Raw genomic sequence first — 22,721 nt, forward strand, 5'->3', positions numbered from 1 at the left:
ACGCATTTCTAAGAATGTTATTTTCTTTGAAAATCAACATTTCTTTCTTTTGTCCTCTGTGCCCCCCTCTTCAACTGTGTTTCTCCCCTTCTTTGAGGAGCATTTCTCAGATCCTCATCAAGCCAGTTCTTGTTTTAAACAAGGTATTGTGTATACGCAATGCTCCCGCCCCTAGTCTCTTTTGGTGGCTCATCTGATATCTAATCCTACCACGCTCCAAATTCAGCCAATTGCGGCACCTCCAAAGCCTTTGGTACGTCGCTCTCCCCAAGTGTCTATACCCCCAGATAGGTATGGGTTTCCCTTTTCCAGTTCTGGCAATTCTGTTTCAGCTCTTACGGCTACATTGTCATATTTAGATATTCCCACATCCTACTCACACGCTGCCGAGCATGATTGTTGGCGACAAGACATGTAAGAAATTGCCACTCTAGAGGCCAATCACACCAGAGACATTGAACCTTATCCTCCCACCATTGTTCCTCTAGGTTGCAAATGGGTTTACTCAATCAAGGTCCATTCTGATGGAAGTTTGGATCGTTACAAAGCTCGCCTTATTGCACTTGGGAATAATCAGGAATATAGTGTCAATTATGAAGAGACCTTTGTTCTTGTGGCTAAGATGACTATTGTTCGTACGATTCTGGCTATTGCTGCTTCCAGTGATTGACCACTACATTAGATGGATGTCAAGAATGCTTTTCTTCACAGGGATTTTAACGAGTGTATTTATATGAAGCCACCCTCGGGCTTGTTTCCCTCTTTGACTTCACATTTGGGTAAGCTTCGTCGCTCTCTTTATGGTCTCAAACAAGCTTCAAGGGCCTGGTTTGATAAATTCCGCACCACTTTATTACAATTTTCATTCAAGCAGAGCAAGTATGACACTTCATTGTTTCTTCAGAAATCAAACATGGGTATTGTTGTTCTTTTGGTTTATGTTGATGATATTGTGATCACTGATTCCGATTCTTCTTTACTTGTAAAACTCAAGACTCGTCTCTCAGAGTCCTTTCATATGAAAGATCTTGGGTCTCTCATATATTTTCTTGGCCTTGAGGTGCATCGTAGTCCCTCTGGTATTTCACTCAATCAGCATAAGTATGCTAGTGATTTGGTGGCTACAGTTGGCCTTCAGGAGGGTACTTCTATTGATCCTCCCATGGAATCAAATGTCAAGCTTCGCAAAGAGGAGGGTGACTTACTTGTTGGTCCCAGTTTATACCGAAAGTTAGTGGGTAGCCTTGTCTATCTCACCATTACTAGACCGGACATTTCTTTTGCTGTATAGCAAGTCAGCCAGTTTCTTCAGACTCCTCATCATGTTCATTTGGCTGCTGTCCGTAGGATCATACGCTATGTTCAGGGCACTTCTTCCCATGATTTATTCTTCCCTACAGGTAATTCTACTCGCCTTGTTGTGCGGATACACGTCGCTCCATCACTGGTTGGTGCGTGTTCTTAGGTGATGATTGTCACTATATCCGTGAAGCATTTGAAGCTTGTGTTATCACTCTTCCACATATTTCTACTGAATTACAAATTGCTGATATCTTCACCAAGGATCTCACTCGTCAGCGACATTGCTTCATCAATTTGAGAAGGGCTGTCAATGGAACAGCAAACAGCAAAAGCCTTGTTGTCCACACTTCTTTCCTTATTTCAGCCCACAATTATTTCCTTATTTCTCTATTCATTATTCTGTACAGTTAGCATATATTTTTGACAGATTATAGTTTATATGTATAGGGCTTAACAGATTATAGTTTACATGTATAGGGCTAGAATCATGCTGGAACTTATTTGCTTTCCGTGTATAGCATTCTTGTAAAGACTATATAATATACAGAACTCAAGGCCAAACCATTCGGCCATTCATACAATACTTTGACACTCCAAACCTTCCAATGGGACAAACAAACGAAGATAAATCCCCTACTTTGTCGCAAGAATAAAAAATGTACCCATATTGTTTTCGAATCTCATTCCAACAATAGCCCCCGCCACAGTCAAATTCACTGAAGTTATCACTTTCTGAATCCAAAAAATCGCCCCGCTCACTTCCTTTTCTTTCCTTTCCCCATTGTTGCACCCAACTCCTCCTTTGCAAGAGTCTTCCACTATGCTAACTTCTCCTCTAGAGTCTCTCCTTGGAATCTTTGTCCCTGTCGCACTAGAATTTTCTCTCCTCTCATCAAACACCTTCCTCATCTTGGCACCTATATGAGCTACCTTCCAGCAAGCATACACCTTACTACCCTCAATTCTGTCAAAATTCGGACACAAGATATCATCAATCTCCCTCATAATTGCTCCTGAACTTTTCATCTTTCTTTATTTTTTGAACACTTTTCCGGGCTTGTTACATTTTTAATACTAAATCCTAATTCTAGCTCTAAGCTATTAATAGTCTGGATATGTTCCAAAGTTCAATCAGCCCAATTCAAAGTCTGGAGTGCTAGAAACTAAGCGTGAAGTCTAACCTCCTCTTTCCACTACTTGTTTCTTGAGCTCTAAAGACTGAAATCTAGTCCTTCTTGTTCTTGAAACTCAACACTAACTTATCTAATTACCCATCTCCCCATTCAACATCCTTATTGTCGCCATTTACTTTCCAAATAGGACCCAAGGAATGATGACCGCCCTTAGCTCCTCATTAAAGCCCAACTGAGATACACCTAAGTCATGGGCTTGCCAAGTAAATGACCCAATTTACATTAATATATATATATATATATATATCCAGGTTCAAAACTAGAAGCATACCACCCGGCCCATGTCTCTTCACATCCTCCCTCCTAAGTGCAGCCCTAGCAACCTCTGAGAAGAGCGAAACCTTCGTCAAAACCCTAGCTACCTTCTCAAGAAAATCCAACTGGTATGATTGTAGTCTTCAAAAGTCGAGCATTCTTCATCTGAACCCTAGGCTACTTCACAGACAGTTCCAGCAGATTAACGACGACTGCTACTTGATAAATAAATTCCATACCACTAAATGTGTGCATGCTCCAAATTAACCCATTGCCAAGCAAATGCTCTCACCACTTTACCATCCAAAATCCACTATTAGATAGCCAAGACATATATAATATCTAAATTTTCAAAAGGGCATTCCCTTGCAAGATTACTGAACTTACAAATTTTGATGATAGATACAAGGATGACTAGCATACTCCTATAAGGGAAGAACTCCTCTACCCTTTGACAGAAAATATTTCAGCAATTAAATATTTTCTCCTTATACGTGATGTCCTCTACCTCAGTCTAATCATAAAATAAAATATTAATCATATATTAGATGCTGATTTTACTAAATTTTAGTTCACAATTTTTTGTAGGAGTTGGACCCTCAACGTGCAGTTGGGATTGATCACAAGACATGTGATAGGTCTCCTACCACTCTCGGGTTTTGGGATGTTGTAGGGAGATTTGGATTAAGGGGCTCAAACCAGGGCCCATTAAAGATGGCCCACTCCCCTTAATCGTTCCTTAGCTAGCTCTAGTATCACCCAAAACTCATGGCGTTTCCTTATTATTTTCTTTCTAGCTTCAAGTCGTTATACAATCGAATGACTCAAATTGTCTTTTTCCAATTGGCAGAAACCTCGTACACAACCATGATTCTCCTCTCTTGACAACCTCTATTACATCACCCTTTTCTTGTATGCAACACTAACCCCCCTTCCACATCTAAGAACCCGCATTTTACTACATTATAAAATGGGAGATGAATCGTTAAACGATTGTATGGCTACATATATTGAAAATATATGTTTGAGAATGTTGATAATGAGTAAATCAGTCAAAGGTTCAAAAACAAAACTCGCTACGGACAATTGTAGAAGATGTTTGGGGGAGAGTTGCTTTATTTACTTTTTTATGCTTTTGCTTCTTTTTAATGCAAGCACAAGAACAATGATGTGGAAAGACATACGAGAACAACTGTACAAGATATTTGGGTGAGTGTTGCTTTATTTAATTTTTTATGTTTTTGCTTCTTTTTTATGCAGGTATAAGAACAATGATGTGGAAAGACATACAAGAACAATTGTACAAGATATTTGGGTAAGTGTTGCTTTATTTACTTTTTTTATGTTTTTACTTCTTTTTTATGCAAGTATAAGAACAATGATGTGAAAAGAAATACGAGACCTATTGTGTTGATACACATGGAAGTGTTTCTTTTAGATTTTTTTTGGTAAATAAATATTAGAAATAGTTACTACTAGTGTTAAGTGTGAATATATGTGCATTTTTATCCCTTGCCAAGGTAAACGTATAATATATTTATGGTCTATTATTTATATATTTCTTTGCCCCCAGTGAAGAAAATTTCTAGCCTGCCACTTTGGAGTAAGAACAGATTTGGTGGCACTCCAATTTCAAAGAATGTTACCCTAGATTGATTGATGGAAAAGGATTCATGCAGTTTGGGGCCTTGTTGTTTTTGTTATATGATACCAGTGCGGCAACAAACAGAATCACTTCAACAGTTTGAAAACATTGATATATCCAACAAAATGGAACAACCAGCCAGCCACAAATAATATTGGTTATTGGCATACATATTCCCTGCTGCTGTAAAATCTGAAAATATCTAGAACAGTAAGATGATGAAGATAATAGATAAATTGTAGCCAAATTCTCACACTTTCAGGAAAGGAGTGAAAAAAAAAAAAGTAACAAGAATTAATGGTGTTATATAAAGTTAGAGATGGAGAGAAGGGAGAGAAGAGAAGAGGAGAAGAGAAAAAAGGAGGAAAAAACTGAGCTGCAGTTTCTTGGAGTCTACATATAGCTCCAGGTCTGCCCTATTATATTATAAATAATAATAGTCTTAAGGACAAAAATACCCCCATTAACACAACCTAATTATTAAAATAACATATTCTATTCTAATGCTCCCCTTAAAGTTGGGGGTGTATAAATATCACCTAATCCCAACTTGTAACAAACATTAGACAAGGCAAACTTAAATAAAGGCTTCATAAAAACATCGCCTAACCAATCGACACATTTCACAAAGGGAGTCCTCACAACTATCTTCAACACAGCATCCCTCACTAAATAATAGTCAACTTCTATGTGCTTTGTCCTCCCAGGAAGCATTGGATTGCTAGCAATATAAACAGCAGATTGAATATCACAAAAAACATCTATTGGCTTCATTCCAAGATTTGCATACCTGACATAAGAGACTTCAGCCACATATACTCACTCACAATTTGAGCCATAGCTCAATATTCCACTTCAGCACTAGATTTTGCTACAATAGTTTGTTCCTTTCTGCACCAAGTAACAAGATTACCTCCCACAAATGTACAATATCCAATAGTAGACCTTCAATCATCAACAGATCCAGCTCAATCTACATTAGAGTATCACACAATCTCACAATTTCTATTGCATTTATATATCAAACCTTTGACAGGAGAGCCTTTGAGATACCACAAAATCCTACAAATGACATCCCAATGAGGTTGTTTGGGATTTTCCATAAGCTGACTCACCACCACCACTGCAAAAGATATGTCAAGTCTAGAGATAGTTGAGTTGATCAACTTGCCAACCAACTGCCTATATTGATGTTTGTCTTCGAAGTCAGATTTGAGGACTGATTAGGGGAGGATAAGGGGGAAAAAATGAAAAACAGAGAATCAAAACCAGTTCAGATAAATCAGATCCAAAGGAGATCAATGCTCGGATACCATGTTGTAAGGTTAGAGATGGAGGACAGAAGAAGAGAAGATGAGATGAAGAGAAAAAGAGAGGAAAAAACTGAGCGGCAGCTTCCTGGAGTCCAAGTACAGCTCCAGGTCTGCCCTCTTATATATTATTAATAATAATAAAATCTTAAAGACAAATATACCCCCATTAACGCAACCTATTATTAAAATAAAATATTCTCTTCTAACAAATGGCAAACATCTAGACATGAGGACAAAAGTTAATATAGGTGCATTTTAGAAAATTCACAGAGCGAAATAATAAAGAGTGTCCAACAGGCCAATCATTAGCAGGGGGGAGCACCCTAAGAAAGCATAACTAAACATGAAGTTTTCCACTAAAATATATAATATGTTTTGTTTGGCTCCACATTGAGAAATTGAAATAAAGACCTCTGATCATTTGAAAAAAATTATTCAAAATTTCTCCACCTTTAGTTCTTACTTTTCAGAATTCAAGGAATTGTATCAACAAAATACAGAAAACTACGAGGCACAATCACACAGGGTTACTTCGCCATACTCAAAATGCCATAAACTCAACTTAGGCAGCTAACATTGGAACAAGTTTGGCTAAAAACCAATGAAGCAGATTATATTCTTTAAACAGAAAATTAAAAGCTGACAGTAATATAACCCAATAAAAATACTCATACAAATAGCAAGAATGAAATATATAATTTAAGAAGAGTAATGGAACCAAGCAGAAATTTGCCACCAAAATCAACGGGGAAATACCTCAAGGAGCAGTGGATGGTCCAAACTCCTCAAATGTTTGAGAACCACAAGCCAGTCAGCCCTCCTGGGCTTCATTATCCTCACCCAAGCAGCCAACAAATCAAATAGACTAGTTTTTCGAGGAGAGAAGCAAAAAATCTGTCTCAAAAGGGCCTTGCATCTTTTGGTCATCTTGGGTGGGAGTTGAGATATGGCCAACTTTTGGTCTTCTGTCATTTCAGGGCCAATCTCTGTCCATTTAAACCTTGGTCTCTCTTCTTCTTTGATTTCAGGTTTTTCTCTCTCTTCTAAGTTGGTGACAGCTAATCCAGCTGGTTGAGGATCAAATTTACAAGCACCGAAAGGAATGTGCTTTTGCAAAGTAGATTTCCTCCATACATAGCCGTGGTGCCTTTTTGTAATTCCATTGCTCAGGGTACAACCTACATAGGAACAGGATAGCATGCTACAAGCAAAGAAATCCATGAGCAAAACAAAATATCACAATGCCTATCACTGAAATAAATTAAATAGAGAAATTGGCTTTCTATTCAGATAACATATGTGAGAAATCCATCACATCTAAAGAACACCAATAAAAGAAGGCAGCCCGGTGCACAAAGCTCCCGCATATGCGGGGTCCGGGAAAGGAGCGGATCACAATCGGTCTATAGCATGCAGCTTTACCTTGCAAATTTGCAAGAGGCCGTTTCCATGCCTCAAACCCATGACCTCCAGGTCACACGGCAACAACTCTACTGTTGCACCTAGGCTCCTTTCTAAAGAACAACAATAAGAACTGTAGGAGGAAAAAAAAAAAAAAACAAGCAACATCTCCAAATGGAAAAAACAAATAATACTTCAAGTTGACAGAGACCAAGCAATGCAGTGTTTGAAACCCAAAAAATAATAAATAACAACCCTAAATTAGTGAAAGAACAGCTCAAATTACAAAAGTTCAAACATGCATGCCATTGTAGGAAGCAAAATATGATAAGGCAGACAACAGTAATACTAAACAGATAAAATTGGTTTTTCATTCAGAGAATAAAACGGTACAATCTATGACAATGCAGATCTAAACAGAACCAATAAGTACTGAAGAACAAAAAAGAAAAAATGATATACCCTCTGTGAAGAAACAAGTGACATAGCAAATTGGGCACAGAAGAAAATAATACAATGGATGAAACAAAACCAGAAATTTATGAAGAAAAAACTAGAAAAATTCATTTAAAAGGGCATTAAGCAATGGCTTGCTGATGAAAGAGTAAAATCATAAGAAATTTAGAAAAGGAACATGCCAAAGAAATAATCATCCCATTTAGAAACCATCAAATTCTTTTTTAATCTAAGCACCAATAACAAGAAAATCTACGAGTAATCAACACCACAAGCAACAGAAAATCCTGCTTTGACCAATGAAGAAAGAAAATGATGGATAGATTAATAGTGAGAAAATTCTTGGAATGGTATTGCACTTTTGAATCTTTGAACAGAGGAACTAACAATGAGAAAGTACACAGCTCTTCTTATCTTTAGGAGCAGAAAACACCTTTGTATAGCCTGCACGTACTACACGCAAGCACACACACATAAAATAAAAAAAGTAAAATTCCTGGTGAGTTTGACTGGAACACAGTTAAAAAACTCATTGACATCCTATATTTATCAACAATATATCAAGTATCAACTAGGATTGAGAAAAATACCAAGGGAGATACTTTTTTCCAGTACCTCCCAAAATAATATTAGCAAGCTGCATTTATTGTGAGCAGAATTTTGTTTGTCGGAGACATTCCTGCAGATTGATTATGTCATTAATATCTCATACTATGATGAGATCATGTCACCTGCAATTCTGCAAAGCCACAAGTTTATGCAGGCAGCCATAATACATGTGATTGTGATCTCTCTCTCACATACACACACCCACCCAAACATGGACACATGCTTGTCCCTTTTCTCTTCCCTTTATTTTCTCTTTTTCAGAAAAATGCAAGACAAAATAAAAGGGAACAAACCTTTCCATATTTTTTTCCCTATTGTTATGTCACCATTAAAATCCATTTAGTTAAGTAAAAAAAAAATCAAAAAAAATTTGTAGACTGCAGTATCATAGGGCTAACAGTAGTTTGTATAAAACATATTATCTTAAAATGATGGATACATATTAAATTTGAACACTTTAAATAAATGTATGGTTTGTATTGTATTCATTAATTATTACTATATGTTAAAAAGCAGTCACTGTTTACATATATCACTGACTCATTATCCCTCCATTTATTTTATAATATTGTATCTTTAAATTGCAGTAAGTCTACTTAGTGTTTCTTCAAAGTTCCACTAAAATCCCTGTTTATCTAATAATTTTCATCAATTTCTATTATTCAATATCAACTTTCAATAATGATATCTTCATGTTTCAACTCTCCTTACCTCCATCAATATAATTATTTTAAACCTTGATGGGATGTGAGGGGAGCTGCTAGGATCCTTTCCAGCCCCAAAATTTCAGTTTAATTTTGAAGAGTCAATTTTTCAACTAAATTAAGGCCTCTCTACAAAAATAGGATCCTGCAATTTATATTTTTTCCTTTCAAATTTCACTGAAGTCACGTGTCAAACAGGCAACTCTAGTAATTTTCATAAGATTCTATTCAAGGTAATAATTTCAATATTTCCAATTTTCCATAGATATTCATTGCATAAAACTTTAAATATAGCTACCAGATTGACAACTAAACATAATAGCTAATTTTCAATTGCAACTATTCAAAAGAACTTTTTCTTTTAACATTTTTTTAAAGGTTTCATTCTTAGCATTGCCCAAGCTTAGGCGCAACGGTAAGGCTGTCATCGTGTGACTTGGAGGTCATGGGTTCGAGGCGTGGAAACAGCCTCCTGCAAAAATGCAAGGTAAGGCCGCATGCTATAGACCCATTGTGGTCTGCCCCTTCCCCAAACCCCGCATCCCCCCCCCCCCCCCTCATTCTTAGCATTGCCCATCCTCGCATTAATGATATTTTTATCCTTTAGCTAATCAAAGGAAAAATATTTCCAAACATTCCTCCTACGCACAACTATAAAAGATCAAATAAGGCTGCTAGAAAATATTGAAGGTTTTATACTGCCAATTATTTTCCAATAAAACAGCTCCTCAAGCTTGCATTTCCACTATTTCTAAACATCTGCCCCTAGATTAACTAGTACAATAAAAAAAACTAGTATGCATGCCACGTGCATTGCACATGATTGCACGTAATTAATATGGTGTAAAATATTTTTATAATCTTTAATAAGTTTTAGACATACTTTAAAAACTTATTAACAATGTCATTATCTAGTTTACAAATATTAAAGTGTGAGTATTAAAATTTATTTATAAAAATTAATACTTTTTTTCAATATAAAATATAAATATCAACATGAGATACTACTATAACACCATGTAAATATAGGGGCATAGAAAATCTTTAAAAAAAAATAAAAAATAAGATATGGTATGACACCAATACTCTAATTAAAATTAAGGAAAATATTGAATTTTAATATCCACACAACATTCTAGATTAAAAAATAATAAAATAAGTAGATTTTTCATCATTTTATAAAAATCTCAATATACGACTTCTTCGAATGAAAATATTAATAACTTTATTACAATTTCAAAGTTGTGATTTGCTATCTTAAATCTTAATTATTGTTGTTTTTTGTTTAGTTAATGATCAATTAATGATCTTTTCAAATTTTAAAAAGTTTAATATTTATTATTTAGAGGGTACTTCTAGGTCTAAGTTTCATTTCTAAAATTTATCTTTTAGAAATTATATTATTATTTATTTAAATGATGTTAGACACTTCACAATAATTTTAGAAGAAATAAGCGGAATTTACCTATTCTATTTTGGGATGTACGTTTTATTTAACATTCATAATACCATTGCGTTTATCTTATTTTTCGAATGAAATGGATCTTTTAGGTCCAAATCTTGATTTATTTTAAAGTAAAACTTTTAGATGTAGATTAATGTAATGGCAAGTGCCTCCACCTCGGCATGGGTGGTCTCGAGTTCGAGACTTGGGAGCGGCCTCTCCAAAAATGGGGGTAAGGCTTGCCGACATCCACCTCTCCCAGACCCCACTCAAAGTAGGAGCCTTGTGCACTGGGTACGACCCGACCTTTTTTTTACTTCTAAAAAGATAATAATATTTTTGTCTACAAAATTATTCACACTATTTGTACTTTTATATACGAAGGGTATATATCATGCCATCTTTGTTTTTTTTTTTGGCTAAATAGAGTCTCATTTTAGGTTCAAATTTTAATATATCTAAAATAGATTTTATATTTGTAATTTTATTTAATTTTTGCTGAATTTATTTTCTTTTAGGAATTTTTTATGTTGCTTTTAAAATATAGGGATATTTTTGCCACAAAATGATTTACTTTATTCGTATTTTTATTAATTTATTTTAATATCAATATAGATGTAGATAAATATAAAATGTTAGTTTTAGACCAAATGGAAGTATTTTTTGTAAAGTTCAAACATTACTTTCAAACATCTAAATGTAATTTTATTTAATTTTGGTTGAATTTATTTCCATTTATGTTATACATATTTATAAGTTTCAAGAATAGTTGGTCTTACTTTCAAAAGATAACAATATTTTGATAAAATGATTTACACTATCCATACTTCTATAAATAGTATAGAAATTTACTTCTTTTACGAGTGTTAGCCTAATACAAATAAATTCCTAAAAATAAGGATACTTTGTAGCACAAATTGATTTACAACTACTTCTTTTAGGAGTTTTTATTCTTTCAAAAGGTAAAGATATTTTTGCCTACAAAATGATTTACAAGCTAGGTTGCTGGATACGGGATCCTTGTAGTAGGCTGGACCAACATCTAGCCAAGAGGGGTCAATCGTTGGAAGGAACAGGTTGGAAAATCAAGAGAATGCTTCACGTCTCTTCTTCCCACCCTAAGAGTAGGAGTCGCACAAAAAGAGGGATTAGCATTATTGACCCAATGATAAACCACTAACTCCTTCGTCATTGGGGCTCAGCTCGTACTTTTATACAACAACAACAAAACCAAACCTTAAGTCCCACTAGGTGGGGTCAACTATATGAATCATTTTCCACCAATTTATGCGATAATAGACCATTTCTTTTGACAGATTCAAGGATATTAAATCATTACTCACTATCTCCTTCCAAGTTATTTTAAGTCTACCCCTACCCCGCCTACTGCCCCCCATAGTAACTAACTCACTCTTCCTCACTGGCACACGATGTGGCCTACGTTGCAAGTGTCCGTACTATCTGAGTCATCCCTCTCTTATCTTATCTTCTATATGAGCTACACCTAACTTACCGCAAATATGTTCATTCCTTAATTTATCTTTCAATGTTATACCACTCATCCATCTAAGCATTCTCATCTCGACAACTTTTACTTTTTGGATATTCCAGTGTTTTAAAAGGCGAAGGCGTAAGACGAGGCGTTTTACCCTCCGCGAGGCAAGGCGTAAGCCTCAAGGCGTTGAGGTGTAAGCATTTTGGGATTTTATTCTTTAAAATAATTAATAAATAAAAAAATTTATATATAGTATAAAAATGAGAAAAATGTTAGAATAATGGAGAAAAAAAATAAAAACATAATTCTTAAGTATCATATAGGCCAATTTGCCAATGTTAGAATTAGCTTCAGACATGTTTCAGCAGGTGCAGCAAGATTTAAGCAATTAAAATCTGACACAAAAAACTCAGAGACAAGAGACAAGAACCTCAAACCCGTCGGATAGAGACGAGAAGCTTGAAGGAATCGTCGGAGATGGACGAGAAGCTTGGACGAATCTTGGAGGCAGTCATCGGAGAGGGAGAAGAAGCTTCGCCGAGAGAGGAAGAGTCGAGAGAGCAGAAGCTTCGTCGAGGCTTCAAAGAGAGAGTCGAGGCTACGTCAAGCTTCTTCAAGAGAGCATAGGATAAGAAGCTTCGCGGGAGAGAGAGAGAGAGAGAGGATAGGGTTTCAGTGCGTTCTAGGTTCTGGCCTCTTAAAAATGTGTTTTAAACCAGGAATACCAAAAGGCGTATGCCTTGAATCTGAGGAGTAAAAAGGGAAGTTTTTTTGCCTGATGCGTAGGCCTTCTCACCTGAGGCGTACGCTTTTATGGACTTATACTTTTTCACTTATGCTTTGGTGCGTTTTAGGCCAAAAAAGCTCAATTACGCCTTTTAAATCACTGGGATATTCTATTTTTTCATCGCCCAACTTTCTGATCCATATAGCATAGCTAGTCTTATAACTGTCCTATAAAATATTTCTTTTAATTTTAAGGGTATTCTACGATTACAAAGCACACTTGAAGCACTTCTCCATTTTACCCTACCTGCTTTAACTCTATGCATCACATCATCTTCAATTTCTCCTTTAACTTGCATAATAGATCCAAGGTATCAAAATCTACAAGGACAATTTATTTTTTCATCATCAAGTTTAACTTTGTCTCCAATATTCCTCCTACCATTACTAAAATTGCATTTCATATGTTCTGTCTTATTTCTACTTATCCTAAAGCCTCTAGATTCCAAAGTTTCTCTCCATAATTCTCAGTCTCTACTCCGTCCCTAATTTCATCAATTAATACAATATCATCTGCAAACAACATACACTATGGAACCTCCTTTTGAATACTCTTAGTCAGTTGGTCCATCACTAAAGCAAAAAGATAAGGGCTCAAAGCAGATCCTTGATGTACACCTATGGTGATTGGAAATTCTCTAGTTTCTCCATCTATGGTTCTTACACTAATCATTACTCCATTGTACATATCCTTAATGACATCAGTATACCTACTACATACACCCTTTTTTTTTCTAAAACCCACCACAAAACTTCCCTAGGTATCCTACCATATGTTTTCTCTAGGTCAATAAATACCATATGCAAGTCTTTCTTCTTTTCCCTAAACTTTTCCATTAATCTTCTTAAAAGATATATAACTTTTGTGGTAGATCTCCCAGGCATAAAACCAAATTGATTTTCTGAAACCTTCGTTTCTAAACTTAATCTGTGTTCAACCACCCTTTCCCATAGTTTCATCGTATGACTCATAAGTTTAATTCCACGATAGCTATTACAATTTTGAATATCTCTTTTATTTTTGTGCATAGGTATTAAAGTGATTTTCCTCCATTAATCTGGCATTTTCTTAGTTTTCATAATTGAATTAAATAAATTAGTTAACCATATAATTCCGTTATCACCTAAGCATTTCCAAACTTTAATTGTGATGTTATCTAGTACTATACCTTTCCCATCTTTCATCTTTTTTAGTGCAAACTTAACTTCGTTAACTCTAATTTTGCGAATAAATCTCATATTTTTAGTCTTTTCCTCATTTGACAATTCTAAGTTTAAGCCTTTAATTTGGTTTTCATTAAAAAACTTACTAAAGTAACTTCGCCAACAACTTACTTCGTACTTTTACACATAGTATATATTACATTTTTTGCTACAAGCCTAGTCTCATACTCACAAGTCACAAACCCCAAATTGAAATGAATTTCGAATCAAGTCCTACTTAAGCTGGTAGTTTGGTAAGCTTAAATAAATTACTACAAGTCTAACTAATATATGCAATATTTAAATTTTTCAACTTCATCGAAGATAGTGCTTCTATAACTTCCAAAGATATAACAATTTATATAAATATACTAAATAGGGGCATACCTTGAATAATGTGGAATGAGATAGTGATGCGGATTTAACAACCCTCCATTTGTCAAAGGATGCTGCCCGATATCGTGCTAATTGGAAGAAAATGATTCATGTAATAGATCCCACTTAGTGGGGCTTAAGGCTTGATTGTTTTTGTCGTTGTATAAATATACAAAATAGAGGTTACAATCTATCACAAAATTCACTGCTCAAGGTAATTAATGTATCCACAAACAATGAATTCCTACTATGGCACCAGATTAACTAGTGCCCTTATTGCTTCAATTTAAATTAAAGCAAATACTCAAAATAGTAATATTTCCAAAGACTTTTAGTTTAAATAAAGCCACTATTTAAATTAGTGCAATTTCACATAAGCCAATTTTACCCATGGACAAACTACCTCTTAGCTATAATTCCCACTGAAATTAGGGTGACAAAACTGTCCAAACATGAGACTATAAAAAAGGAATAAAATATCAATGAAAGCAAAGGAATCTCTTCCCCATGATTTACTATAACACCTAAAGTACCAAACTGTTTGCATGCCAATTTAATTTAAGAATCCGCTCTGTAGGAGCAAACCAACTTGGACGTGAAGTAGTATCCAGACATAACCAAATTTGTTCCAAATCACTCGCCCAAGTTCATCACCAATGAAGCATTGACACCAACGCTAGACATGTACATGGCAAGTTACTGATACAGCGGACAATTTTCAAAAAACTAGGATAAGATACAAAGGGAATACGTCAATTAATTCATTCTTTTAAAAAAAATATAGGCATATGTAGCATTGATTTTCCCCTTTTAGAAGTAAAAAACTGAAGTAAGATAAATTTAGAATGAGAATTGCTAGCACTGTTCCACACACATTCTATAAGTAAATTTCATTTATATTCATGTAAAATTAGAAAAAAAAAATGTAGATTTCATCTATATTTCAAGATTTATTTGCATGTAAAATAAAAGACAGTAAAGGATGATAGAACAAAAAGGATAAAAAAAAAAAGAGAAGTTACACCATACTATTAGTGTGATACCCCATGGATGAAAGACTTAAAAGATTAGACGTTACTACCCATATCAATAAGGTACACCGTTTTTTTTGGGAGCTTTCCCATAAGAACTCCATAGTTAAGCGTGCTTGGCTTGGAGCAATCTTGGGATTGGTGACCACCTGGAAGTTTTCTTAGGAAGTGTGTGAGTGAGGACAAAACACACTGAAAAGGACACGTGTTGGTTTATGGGGCTATTCATTAGTCCGATAAGGCCCGCCCCCCTATTGTCTGGTCCAGGTGGAGGAGGAGACACGCAGTACTCCCTGACAGACCCAGGTTGGGGCGTTACAAATGGTATCAGAGCCAGCACCCAACCAGAAGTGTGATGAGATTCACATTGCCTGAGTTTGGAAATATGGGTTTGCAACGAGGACGTTACGTTCTATAAGTGGGGGAGAATGTGATACCCCATGGATGAAAGACTTAAAAGATTAAATGTTACTACCCATATCAATAAGGTGCACCTTTCTTTTCAGGAGCTTTCCCATAAGAACTCCATAGTTAAGCGTGCTTGACTTAGAGCAATCTTGGGATGGGTGACCACCTGAGAAGTTTTCTCACTAAGTGTGTGAGTGAAGACAAAACACACTGAAAAGGACACGTGTTGGTTTGTGGGGCCAGTCTTTAGTCCGAGAAGGTCCGCCCCCCTGTTGTCTAGTCCAAGTGGAGTAGGAGAGACACAGTGCTCCTTGGCAGACCCAGGTTGAGGCGTTACAATTGGATTGTAGAGAATGTAGAGGGAAGAGAGGGGGAGAGAGAGAGAGAGCACAAGAAATCATAAGACATATAGGGGTGAAAGGAAGGAAAACAGGCAGCAAGGCTTAAGCAAGCCAGCATACAAAAGTGAAAGCCAAAGTACCACACCAACACCATAGCCTACACACAGATATATTTCAAGTATTTGTAGTAAGAAGTCATTAAATATGAAAATAAAAACAAAAAGGAATAAAACTACACAATTCTATCAAGATACATAACCAATTTTGCTTTGCTTATGTAAGTAAAGTTGTCACCGTGTGACCTAGAGGTCATGGGTTCGAGGCTTAGAAATAGCCTCTTGAAAAAAAGCAAGGTAAGGCTACATACTATAGACCCATCGTGGTCCGCCCCTTCCCCGGACCCCCCATATGTGGGAGCTTTATGCACTAGGCTGCCCTTTCTTTAATGTAAGTAAATCAAAAGAAATATCCAACTAAACTTTACTTTGATGACCAAATATTAAACTAGGAGCAATGGGAACTAAACAAAGTAGAAAGAAAATTTTCTATCTACTCTAGACACACCAAATATTTTTTTTCCCTCTCTCACATGATTGGGTATCTCATTATTAAACCATAGCTGTTTATTACTAACAGAAATATTTCATAAGGAACTCATAATTAACCCATAACTATAACTCTTCCTTTGGTGCCTATTTTTTAACATCCTAAAATAAATATAAATATCCTTAACACAAATTTTAAAATTCAATCAAGAAAGCCAATATATACACACACACACACACAACAAAAACCCAAGGTCATGACATTAAAGAATTGTATACATGTTGATTGCTTTGACATCCTATTGTTTGATATTTTGTTAGTATGTTTGATTTTGCATCTATAGAATAGACTAAATTTTGGATATCTATGAAGAAGGCGCGGGGAAGGGGGTCTGTCTACAAACATTAGTGTGCTAACTTCAATAAATTGCTAATCCTTGAAAAACAGATATCATGCAAAGATGAGGCCATACCCGCTATATTCAGAGTTTACTACAAATGCGGCTAGAAGTCAAAATAAAAGGGATGAATTATTAATTATAAATAGCACAATGAAAAGAACCTGGACAGTTTGGTGAATTAATAAGATTATCAATTTATGATAATGTATTCTAACAAATTTTGTATCATCATTATTCTAACACATTAAATAAACCCATATAAGAGTTAATGGTGGTCACAAATTCATCTACACGAATAAACAAAATCGAAAAAACCCAAGTGAAAGTTCAAAGCACAAGTGGAAGCCATCCTAAGCCAAAAATGCAAATTTCTTTATGCTATGTTTGGGATTCAAGTCTTAGATTTGCTTTGTGTGGAATTGACCAAATTTTAATATAATTTTGTATTACATTTTGTCTAATCCACACAAATCCAAATCCAATACATCTCCCAAACATGGGGTCAGCAATGAATGCCTTGCAGTGAAGAGCTACTAATATTCGGTCAAGGGTTTTCTGGGATCATTTTTCATTGTACACTTCAATAATGATAAAAGCTTTACACAATCATGAGGGGAATTCAACCTGCATTATTAGATATTTGACGATTTAATGAATTTATGAACTCCAAAATGTATGGCAAAATTAATTCCTGAAAAAGGACCCAAAATCAACAGATTGTCATGCCAGCGAGAACTTGGCTAGCTTGTTACATGGAATAGTGTCACGGGCTAAGCTTGTTTAGAGCATTATGCTTGCCTATGACCGCTTATCTTGTGTGTTTGGGATGGGTTTCCATCATGTAAATACTAGTGTAGGGTTATTTTCTAGTATTTATTTCATTGTAAGCCAAATAAGGTAATATGACTCCTCGGTCACTTTGATGTTTCCTAGTGCCAGAGTGAGAATGGCCTAGAAAGCTCTTTAGGGGAGGGTGAGTGTTCATCAATCATTGTAAAACTCAATAGCAATTGTCAACGTGCTTAGCCTACTTGCCTCCCTCGCTAAGTACAACATGTCAACAGAGGATTTGTTAATGAATTACGTTTGCTTCAATATTTACTGCTTGGTTGCCATGGCTTTCATGAATTGATTATTATTTCCGCTGCTATCTGATTGAATGTTAATGAAAGTGCTTCGTGGATGAATGTTGGTAAACGATTGGCTGGCTAGTTAAGCAAGAGTGTTTTAGCTAGCGCCGCACGGCCCTTCACAATGGTGTGAAAAAGGCGGACCATGACATTTGGTATCAGAGCCAAGTCGGTGACACTTGGTGAGAGCCCAACGTTAAGTTGCTACGTGAATTCAATTGCCTTCGTTGTTGGATTTGGAAAGCTTTGGTAAGTGACCATGGCACCAAACAATGCTGAGAGGATCAGCATGCTGGAAGCACAAGTTGAGGAAACAACCAACACTATGGCCGCGGAGGTGGCCCAAATGAGAGAACTTGTTGATGAAGTGATGGGATCACAAAAACATCAAACAGGTTTGATAGGTGACATGTCAGAGGACTTTCGCCACACTGTGGAAACTTTGCAAGCCCGGATGGCAGATCTGGATGCAAAGGTAAATGTGATGGTTCTTGCTATGGGGAGCTCCAACACTCCGGGAGTTAGCAAGACCAAGGTGCCAAAACCCAGGACGTATGGGGGTGCCCGAGATGCCAAGGTGTTAGAGAACTTCTTGTTTGATGTGGAGCAATACTTTCGTGTTGTGAGGATAGCCTCAGAGCAGGCAAAGGTGGATACTGCAACCATGTACTTGGTTGGTGATGCCAAACTGTGGTGGCGTACCAAGTACAGAGAAATTGAAAATGGAAACTGTGTAATTGATAGTTGGGCAGACTTGAGGAGAGAGCTCAAGGCCCAATTCTTTCCTGAGAACGTTGAGTATAATGCAAGGAGAAAACTAAGAGATCTCAAGCATACGGGGTCAATCAGCGAATATGTGAAACAATTTTCTGCTTTAATGTTGGATATTCGGGATATGTCGGAGAAGGACAAGTTGTTCTATTTTCTCGAAGGGATAAAACCATGGGTAAGAACTGAACTTCATAGGCAAAGGGTTCAAGACTTGTCAACTGCACAAGCGGCTGCAGAACGCTTGACAGACTATGCTGGGGATGAGACCGCTTCGTCCAAACGGTTTGGCGAAGAGGGAAATGGTGGAAAGTCTTTCAAGAATGGCAAACCCAAGAGTAGGGGAGCCGACTCTAAATCATCAACCTCACAGGAAGCTTCGCCGTCTCAAGGGTTCAACACACCTAATGGAAAGGGGAAGAGTAAAATTGAGTGTTTCTTGTGTCGAGGTCCTCATAGAGTTTTTGAGTGCCCTCACAAAGCATCACTTAATGCCTTACAAGCTTCCATTGCAGAACAAGCAGTGGAAGACGATGGGGAAGAGGATGATGCCCCAAGGGTGGGTTCAGTGCGATTGGTGAACGCATTCGAAAAGCAGACAAAAACACCGAAAGTTACACGAGCAAGAGGATTAATGTTTGTGGACTTGAGGATAAATGGGAAGAGTACTCGCGCTATGGTGGATACGGGAGCTACTCATAATTTTGTTTCGCAGTTGGAAGCAGGGAGACTCAACTTATCCTTAGAGAAGGATACAGGACGCATGAAAGCAGTTAACTCTGTAGCCCAACCTACTCTGGGAGTAGCCAAGCAAGTGGCTATAAAGCTTGGACAGTAGGAAGGTCATGCGAATTTCACAGCGGTGCCATTGGATGACTATCCAGTCATTCTAGGAATGGAGTTCCTAATGGGGACGAGGGCAGTGCTGATGCCTTCGGCTAGTTCCCTGTGTCTGATGGGAGATCACTCGTGCATGGTGCAAGTCATTGCAACGAAAGGAGACAACGGGAAGTCCCTTTCAGCCATACAACTCAATGAAGGATTGGGTCAGGGTGAGCAGACACGTCTAGCCACGGTGGTGGTAGACAAAGAAGTAGGCCAAGAGCTGGAGCCTACGACCATCCAAGCGGTGTTGGATGAGTCTAAGGAGGTGTTGCCGGATAAGGTGCCTCAAAATTTGCCTTCACGACGGACTGTGGAGTAAGAGATCAAGTTGTTATCAGGAGTGAAACCACCTGCTAAAGGGCCATGTTGGATTGCGCCTAGAGAGATAGTAGAGTTGGGGAAACAGCTTGATGAAGTGAGGCGGGATGTGTTCGCCCTTCCAAAACACCGTTGGGAGCATCGGTGTCGTTTCAGAGGAAACATGAAGAGCATCTACGAAAGGTGTTCGACAGGTTGAAGGGAAACAGCCTGAATGTAAAGAAGGAGAATTTCTCTTTCGCTCGGCGGAGCAACAAATTCCTTGGTCAAGTCGTTGAACAAGGTCGTATCCGGAGGGATATGGAGAAGGTAAGAATGATTCAAGAACGGAAGATCCCCACGACAGTGAAGGAGTTGCGTTCCTTTCTTGGCCTTACTGGATACTACAGGAAATTCGTTGAGGGGTATTCATGGAGAATGACTCCAAGGACAGGACTACTGGGGAGGTATTATTGGCCGCACACGCGGGATGATATGGTTGATTATACCAAAACTTGTCTCACTTGCCAACAAGACAAAGGGGAGCGGAAGAAGTATGGTACTTTCATGGCTGCACCAAAGTACTGTTCGGCTGAGGGGATGACACAATTGTTCCTTGTGACCGTTGTGAAACATTGGGGTGGTTTTCCCCAAGTTATTCTTTGTGACCAAGATTTAATGTTCACTGACAACTTCTTGATAGAGTTTTTCAGGATATTCAGGTCACACCTTGACATCTCTTCGAGTTATCATCGACAGACAGAGCAACTACTTGATGTGGCTCCATTCTGTGGCAACGCCCAAAGGCGCTCAACAACCAACAAGAGCCCTTTTGAGCTTGTTACAGGCCAGCTGCCGTTGTTACCTCACACAGTGGGCGAGCCATACAGACGAAAGAGTCCTAGGGCCTACATCTTCACCAGTGAAGGGAGACAGAATGCGGACTTTTCCCAAGCCTATCTGGAGAAAGCTTCTAAGCAGATGAAGAAGTGGGCAGATCAGGAGAGAAAACCGCAATTTCATGTCAATTGCCTCAAGCTATTCAACGCCAACACCAACGACCTGAGCAGAAGTCAGTCAAACAACGTAGAGTTGAAGACAAAGCAACCTGACAGACATGATGTTGAAGAGATCCTTGCAGACAGAAAGTTCCTATCCTCAAGGAAGAAGCAGCAGAAGTTCCTAGTGAAGTGGAAGTGCCTTGATGATAAAGAAATCAGCTGGATTTCTGCGGAAGATTTGAAGCCATTCGTGGACAAAGTTGAAGTGTACCTATCGCCAAAAGTCTATGAGGACGTCGACCGCATAAGTGGGGGAGAATGTCACGGGCTAAGCTTGTTCAGGGCATTATGCTTGCCTATGACCGCTTATCTTGTGTGTTTGGGATGGGTTTCCATCATGTAAATACTAGTGTGGGGTTATTTTCTAGTATTTATTTCATTGTAAGCCAAATAAGGCAGTATGACTCCTCGGTCACTTTGATGTTTCCTAGTGCCAGAGTGAGAATGGCCTAAAAAACTCTTTAGGAGAGGGTGAGTGTTCATCAATCATTGTAAAACTCACTAGCCATTGTCAACGTGCTTAGCCTACTTGCCTCCCTCGCTAAGTACAACATGTCAACGGAGGATTTGTTAATGAATTACGTTTGCTCCAATATTTACTGCTTGGTTGCCATGGCTTTCATTAATTGATTATTATTTCCGCTGCTATCTGATTGAATGTTAATGAAAGTGCTTCGTGGATGAATGTTGGTAAACGATAGGCTGGCTAGTTAAGCAAGAGTGCTTTAGCTAGCGCCGCACGGCCCTTCACAACGGTGTGAAAAAGGCGGACCGTGACAAATAGTCATTACCGACGTTACATATTGTCTTGGTGTCTTGACAATTTGATCATGGTAGATGATTGGTAATCAACAAAACAATCACCCGAGGTCCACAAGCCCCCAACTCTACCCATATCTTAACCATATCCGTATATAAATGAAATGTTAAAGCACACAGCCACCAGTTTAAGTTTGTATCTTTGCTTTCTTTCAACTATGTATTGCCACCATTTTTTCAGCTTAATTTCTTTTTGCAATTCTCGCCGGATATATGGAGCCACCCTGGCGCCCATAACCGGCAGCTGTTTTGCAGTGCCTACAAACTCGTTCAGTTTATCAATCAAACACCTTACCTGCATTAGTGGAACGTGATATTGCGGCTGGTTCTTTCGAGCACTGCAGCTTCACAACGGATTCTCACTTCTCTACCAGAATAGCTTCCAACCCTCTCACGACAATGAAACAGGCGGAGAAAGAAAGGGAGAATTTGAGCGATGGAGACTGAGCTTGGGGGGTCAATTTCAGGCGTGCTTCGTTGCGGTCACCTTTAGTAGATTTGAACGGACAACGTTGAAGGGCACGAGAAGGAGAGGGATAAAAGGGTCAGTTTCGTATTCCATTTCTTAAAAAACAGAACGCTTATGCTTCTACTGTAAATTCCCGAGTTTTTTCCCGTTTTAACTTTTTTTAAAAAAAATATATAAAATAATACCTAAAAGTATTTCCCTAAATGACTCTTACGTAATCTCACTACTTTAAGTAACGAAATTTATCATGTCTCACTTCAAAAATTATTTTCCTAAAAAAATATTATTTAATATATTTTTAAAAAAAAATGATAAATGTAAAAACACTCTAGGCCTCAATAGAAAACAAAAAATTGTTTCGTCTCTAAAGCCCTAAAAAAACCCA

The 22,721-nt window shown here is 37.4% G+C and overlaps 1 protein-coding gene across 5 annotated transcripts in view; it reads right to left on the reverse strand.

Moving 5' to 3' along the window:
* Positions 1-22,405, reverse strand: part of LOC131166926 (pentatricopeptide repeat-containing protein At1g01970) — a 33,397-nt gene extending 10,992 nt beyond the window's left edge. For 2 of the 5 annotated variants that reach the window (XR_009139904.1, XM_058125575.1), the window contains exon 1: positions 6,465-7,997. Coding sequence is in view for 1 of the 5 variants with exons in the window: in XM_058125575.1 (XP_057981558.1) it covers positions 6,465-6,929 (465 nt within the window). In the remaining 4 variants the exon portion in view is untranslated. Of the gene's footprint in view, positions 1-6,464; positions 8,010-22,162 lie in introns of those variants that run through there. The other 3 variants (XR_009139906.1, XR_009139905.1, XR_009139907.1) reach the window with 3 other exon arrangements.
* Between the last annotated feature and the right edge of the window lie 316 nt (positions 22,406-22,721).

The sequence above is a fragment of the Malania oleifera genome, chromosome 10, assembly GCF_029873635.1.
Source record: "Malania oleifera isolate guangnan ecotype guangnan chromosome 10, ASM2987363v1, whole genome shotgun sequence".
Lineage (NCBI taxonomy): Eukaryota > Viridiplantae > Streptophyta > Magnoliopsida > Santalales > Ximeniaceae > Malania > Malania oleifera.